Here is a 6,770-nt window from a genome sequence, read left to right as displayed (position 1 = left end):
AACCCTCTAAGTAATTCCTCCATCTCTGATACCCTGCGCCAAAATTGTCACGGGGGGACCCCGAGGTTAATTTAAGGGACAACAGGGGCCAAAACAACTTTTATTAAACCGGGGAAGAACAGGGTTTTAGCGCTCCAAAGTGACTTAAATAAAGGTTCGGATAGCAGTTGATGGAATAAATTTTGACTCGAAATTAACTTGAATAACAGAAATTTATTCCCGATGGATTTCAACGCAATAAGCAGAGACAGCGCTGGGCGGCCAAGGAGTCCTGGCTGCTCCCGTGGCGCGCGCGGGAAAAGCTTCTTCCGGACTTTTTATAGGGCCGGGTTCGTTGCTCAGGGTGCTACGTCACTCGTTCTTTCTGCGCGTGTGTCCTCTGGTGCCAGGCAGAGCGGCTCCCGTCTGCTATGCGCTGCCCACGTTCTGCCCGTCGCCCTCCTCACTGGGACCTGAAACAAACAAAGGGCTTTGTCATAACAAACCTCTGTTGTTTCTTGCCTTACGAATCCCAGATGCCACCTGAGAAGCCAACACAAGTCTCAGATTTTGGATATCAAAGAGAGATGAGAACCGCAGTTGACTTGGAGGTATTTATCCGGATTGGCAACGCTCCACGCTGTGGCTGTTGTCTCACAACCCCAATAAGCACAACAATATTGATTAGGACAGTTGCAATATCCCTTTCCTGGATTGGAGCTAGGGCACCAATAAGTTGATACTGCACTTCCCCTTTTATGTGGAGGTTTGCAGTGATCAAAATTCCAGTCTTCCCCAGAACCTAAATGTCCTAATAAATCACAAATGGTTACGTTAAATGAGGGTGCACCTACGGTTACATTTTCTTCAATCACACGACTTTCCTCTGCTTGAATTAAAGTCCACTTATACGGTCTATGCGCTGTTTCTCCATAGCTCAGCAATAATAGCAACATTAACATAGTGTACCAGGTTGGGCTGCATTGACTCTGGCTCATTCCTCCTTGCTTTTTAGTTATGCCTGGGTGTGCCGCTTAACATTGGGGTAGCTGGGCTAGTTCCACTTTTTCAACACACGAGAGCATCTTATTGAAAAACTAAAATAAAAAAATGTCACCACAATATAAATCTCCAAATAATAATAACGACATGGGAAGAAAGAAAAGGAGTCAGCAAAACGTCCTGCGGACTTCAAGTCTCTTATTACCGCATTAAAAAAATTAGAGAAGATTTTCTGGTGAACCACAATGTTTTGTTTCTGTTTACAAACACACTAGTCAGGGACCAACGGTGTCCGCAACCTGTGTTGGGGGTAAATGGTAAAAACATGGTATGTCCCATCTGCAGGCCACCCGAGAAGCCAACACAAGTCTCAGATTTTGGATATCAAAGATGAGAACCGCAGAGCTGCCCCACGTCTTCCTTCTCCAGATTGAGTTCTGTCCCCTGTTCTTGACTAATCTGCCTGGGGATCCTACCAGCACCCCAGAGCCTGAACGCTCAGTTTCCAGCATCTTCAACCCCCCCACTGCTTTTGTTCAGATCCATTCCTCCTCTGTCTTCCCCGGCCGTGGATGAGGACGGATACTGGTCCCTGTCAATGGTGGATGTTCTAAGACAGAAAAGCAAAGCACAGATGTCTCCCAGGCCAGGAGTGCAGAAGGAATCCTGCCCCAAACTGGAGACTAATGTTTTTCTTAAAGCACGGCCTCCTCATTTACAATGAAATTAATTACGCTCTTTTCCCTTTGCAAACCTCCTGCTTTTCCACTCTGCCCAAGGGGCGGCCTGATCCCGCCTGCCCAAGACGCTCATCTCGGGTTTTACGTGTGAGCTTTGGCCGTATTTAAGGCGAAAATGAAACTTGACCACCCCATAAATCAAACCAGAAGTAACTGCAGCGCAGAAAACCTCCGCTAAACTGTGACATGTCACTTGGATGGAAGCAGCACCTTTTTATGGGCCTGGAGAAGCAAGAAACAGCCGCATTCAAAAAGACAACACATGAATGAGCCTTATTCCACAGGCCAGAAGTACATCTATAGCATCTAAGTACAGAGAGGACAGCCTGCCTTAAAGAACGACAGAGAAATACGTATGGAAAAGAGGAAACTCCGTTGTGTTTCCTGCTTACCGCTTCCAACGGCTCCTGTGGGCGCGAGGACGTCGTCGTCGCTGTCCTCCTCGTTCGACTGCGTCACCTCTGGCTCGGGCGCCACGTTCTTCACCTCTTGCTCCTGTTCCACTCGACTCCGTAAGGCCAAGATCCGATGGTGCAACGCAGCGTAGAGCTGCCCCGTGTCCTTAGAGCTGGCCTGAGGGGTTTTTAATGTTCAGAAACAAGAAAAAGGTGTAAGAAACTACAATGGAATAAAACGCTGCACATGTAATACACGCCGGGCATGCTGGATTTCACAAAGGGTTCTGCAAACTCAGAGTGGGTTGTGGTTACACAGCAAGATGCTAGAGATGCTGAGTTCTGATGGTGAGAGGATATTCCTCCCCAAAGCTTATGTTAAAAAGATCTTTAATTAAAAAGATCTCATGACACCAAGTTGGGCGGGAGCGTGGACCTGCTGGAAGGCAGGAGGGCTCTGCAGAGGGATCTGGATAGACTGGGAAAATGGGCCAATTCCAATGGGATGAAGTTCAACAAGGCCAAGTGCCGGTTCCTGCCCTTTGGCCACAACAACCCCCTGCAGCGCTCCAGGCTGGCACAGAGTGGCTGCAGAGCAGTCAGGCAGAAAGGGACCTGGGGGAATAATGGACAGGAAGCTCAGCATGAGCCAACAGTGTGCCCAGGTGGCCAAGAAGGCCAATGGTGTCCTGTCCTGTATCCAAACGAGCGTGGTCAGCAGGACAAGGGCAGTGATCCTTCCCCTGTGCTCTGCATTGGGGAGGCCACACCTGGAGTATTGTGGTCAGTTCTGGGCCCCTCAGGTCAGGAAAGAGATTGAAGTGCTGGAGCGGGTCCAGAGAAGAGCAACAAGACTGGGGAAGGGACTTGAACACAAGACCTATGGGGAGAGGCTGAGGGAGCTGGGCTTGTTCAGTCTGGAGAAGAGGAGGCTTAGAGCTGAGCTCAGCACTCTCTAGAACTACCTGAAGGGCAGTTCTAGCCAGGGGGGGATTGGGCTCTTCTCCCAGGCATCAGCAATAGGACAAGGGGCCATGGGCTTCAACTCTGCCAGGGGAAATTGAGGCTGGAGATGAGAAAGCAATTCTGTGCAGAGAGAGTGGTCAGGATTGGAATGGCTGCCCAGGGAGGTGCTGGACTCAGCGGCCCTGGAGGTTTTGAAACTGAGATTGGCCATGGCACTTAGTGCCATGATCTAGTCAATGGACTGGAGTTGGACCGGAGCTGTAGGGACCTGGGGCTGCGGGACCGGGGGTTGCGGAATGCTGAATGCTGCAGGACATTTCCTAAGCTGCTATTAAATTATTAAAACAAATTAGAGAACTGTTACCATAAGATGTAACCGCTACCTTACCAATAATAGGAAAGTTCCATGTAAAAGAACATATAATTCAATCTGGGTAACATCACTCTTAGAACACCTCATCTGACTCCAAAGGAGCGAATGTTACGAGAGCAGATCTCTGGGGGGACGCCACCCTCAAATCCAAAGAGAAAAGCACCAAGGGGGGCACAGCAGAGTGAGAGAGCATGAGGAAACCCCAAGAAAAGGAAAAGAAGAATGTTATTCAGGAGCCCTCAAGCCTGGCTAATGAGATCACACTCCAGAGCCTCAAATCCAAACATGAGCTAAGAGGCGCACTAGGTCAGCAAAGTCTTGGGGCAGTAGCAGGGCAGCAGGTGGGAGCCCAGGGGCTGAGACCCTGAGGAGAGAAACCACAGGTGAGGGTGACAGAGGGCACAGAGCAGTCAGCAGCGTGAGGGAAGGAAGGAAAGAAACACACTGAGGAGACACAAGGGCAGAAAACCAGGGGAGCAGGAGCTCCCCAGGACACTCCTCCCAGGGACCAGACGCGGGACAACCAGCCCAGTCGCGCACTCCCAGGCCGCCCCCAGCCGCCATTTCCCCCCGGGAGCGCGGGGAGGGACGGGGGCGGGGCCGACACCCGCCCGTCACAAGCCCCGCCCACCGCTCCAGCCCGCCCGCCGCTCGGCCCCGCGGCGCCGGCCGCCATTTTGTGCGAGCCTGAGGCGGCGCGGGTTGTTGTGGCGGAGCTCTCCTGCGGCTCTGCGGGAGCTGCGCCGGCGTTAAGGAGGGAGAGGTTTTCAATAACAAGGGAAACAACATCAAAATAGGGACATGAATTTACAGCGGTGCTGTCTGGAGGCTCCCAGAAGAGCCTTTGGCAGCCCGGACGCCCCTCCCGCCGCTGCTGAGGGATCCGGCTGCGGCGGGTCCTGCCGCCCGCGCTGCGTTTGCGCTGCGGAAAACCCGCAACAATCTCCCTCCTGTGCAGCCCGACGGCTCTGGCTGATGGTTATTCGCGGCCGGTTATAACCATTTGGCCTCACAGCAGCCCCGACAGTAATTCACACTGTTCGCTTTCCTGCCTCATAAGAGCCACGTTGGCAAGTGGCTTCCAGTATTACCCTATTTGCATTGAGGTTTTTCTCATGTTCTGACACGTCAAGAAATAGCGAGCCTGCACTGGGAAAGGAAAATCAGAGCAGGTTTTCCAAGTCGGGAAAATAGATCTGTTTATCTTCTGCTGATAAAATTCCTCAAAAACCAAGGGATTAGCACTAGCTTTAAACACCGCTTGACACAGGAACATGAGCAAAAATTAATTCAACTTAACAACATGGGAGCATAAACTGGGTTTACAGAATGGGAAGAATTCTGAGGGACGACAAATGATTTTGTCACTAAATATCTTCCCTTTAGATTTCAAATTATATATCAAGCAACACTGTTCTTGAGTTAAAGATAAATATAGTATAATATCAGGACAGTATAAAATCTGCTACTACACCTAAAGTGTATAACATGGCATGGATAGATAAGGGGCTACCACTGGTGAATGTGCACTCACACTGCTAGAAGAACAGACTGTTCAGTGAATATTGAGTGTCCTCCCGATCCTGCTCCAACTCACCTTGTCTTCAGAGTCTGAACTTTTCGGTGTTGTGTTACTTAGTGATTCCGATGTGGCTGCAGAATCTGGTGGGATATTTACACTTCCGTTGAAAAAGCCACTTAAAGAAGCAAACTGTGCCATAAAGTGCTTGGATTTGAGAAGCACGTGCACTCCAGACAAGGCATTAATGCCTCATATTAATGTCCTTATGTTAGCAGTGAAATCCTGGAGAGCATGAGCTGCTGGACACAACAGCTCCTAACAAAATAACTCGTCTGCAAGAGGAACCGCTGGGTGAGGATCCGAAGTGCAAAGTCCTCCCAAAATCACAGCACGGATACTGACTGGGACTCGCTCGCTCATCTTGTGTCCCAAAACAAACTTGTTGCTTGACGTGTCTCTGCTGTTTGTAGAGTTCTCTACACTGGGGTGTTGCGGAACCGGGACCTGCGGGTTCCTGGGGCTGCGGGGATTGGGGGCTGTGGGGACCAGAGGTTGCGGAACCAGGACCTGCGGGGACCTGGGGCTGCGGGGACCGGGGGCTGTGGGGATCGGGGTTTGCGGAACCAGGAACAGGTTCCGTCAGTAATTCACACTGTTCACCCTGTCTTCAGAGTCGGAACTTTTCTTATTTGGAGATTCTGCACCCGCATCAGAATCACCATTATCGTTGTAAATGCCGCTGCTGACCTACGGCATTGCGGGACACACCAAAGAGCCGATGGGCCTCTTCTAGCAGCATCTCCTCGGTGACATCCTGCAGAGCTGCTGGGTCTTCCTGGGCTTGGTGTCGGGGAGCAGCAGCAGAGCTGGTGGGGACGTTGCTGCTCCTCCGGGGGTTGTTCCTGCCCCCAGGTGTCCCCGCAGTGGTGGCCGTGCTGGAACTGTAGGGCTGTGCCCATTGCCCCTGGATGTGCTGGTGGCCGGGGATGGACGTCAGAACCAACACAGGGGCTGGGGCCACTGCTGTGCCCTGGTGGCCGTAGGGCATGGCCCACTGGAACTGGAACAGCCGGGGGTCAAACCAGCAGCCGCACGGTGCTCTCTGCAGCCCTGTGTGGGGGAGAGGGAGCCGTGCTGGGCCGGGGGGACCCTCCATGGGCACCCCCGAGCCGGCCCCCATCGCCGACGGCCCCGGTTCTGCCCAGTGCCGTATGTGCCGGGGGACAGGGGTGGTGGGTGCTGGGAGTGCCCGGGGTCGGGGATGGCGAAGGGGCCGAAGGTGCCGGGGTGTCCAAGCAGACAGGGGTGCCGTACCTGCTGGTGGGGCCTGGGGGGCCGGGGGTGCCCCCCCCGCCGGGACACCTTCCTGTGTCACCTCATCTGGGTGTTCCTGCTCCATGGGGGGATTGCACTGGATGAGCTTTCCAGGGCCCTTCCAACCCCTGACATTCTGGGATTCTGTGACTCTGTGAACTTAAGTCCAGCCTGAGACTGGAAAGATTTGCCTGGCAGCAGAACACAAATCAAAAAGATTTCTGGTAAATTCAATTTAACAGCTTTTAAAAGCTGAAACTATGAATTTATGTCAACTTGCAGATAGAAAATACTTTAAAATCCTCACATCTCAACTCTGGGTTTCACTGAATTTGCTAACAGAGAAAACAGAAAAACAATCCGAGTACGTGGCTGGGTGCTCTCAAGGCAAAGCAGAGCAGACAGGAATTAAACTGCTGCCTGACTGGACAAAAGCGGTTTTAGGAAACCCATCTCTCCTGTATAATATCCTAACAACA

At 51.9% G+C, this 6,770-nt stretch overlaps 1 protein-coding gene across 1 annotated transcript; it reads right to left on the bottom strand.

The window, feature by feature from the left end:
- Nucleotides 1-364: 364 nt before the first annotated feature.
- Nucleotides 365-5,346, bottom strand: LOC309449609 (ran-binding protein 3-like). The gene is made up of 3 exons (XM_082071866.1): nt 5,053-5,346; nt 2,114-2,294; nt 365-452 (listed from the first exon to the last, which is right to left on the bottom strand). Exons 1-3 carry the CDS (start codon nt 5,173-5,175, stop codon nt 409-411), a joined length of 348 nt encoding a protein of 115 aa, XP_081927992.1. The 5' UTR covers nt 5,176-5,346; the 3' UTR covers nt 365-408.
- Nucleotides 5,347-6,770: the final 1,424 nt, after the last annotated feature.

Source organism: Streptopelia decaocto (genome assembly GCF_964273445.1).
Source record: "Streptopelia decaocto genome assembly, chromosome: 24".
NCBI lineage: Eukaryota > Metazoa > Chordata > Aves > Columbiformes > Columbidae > Streptopelia > Streptopelia decaocto.
This window is presented reverse-complemented; position numbering and strand designations above follow the sequence as displayed.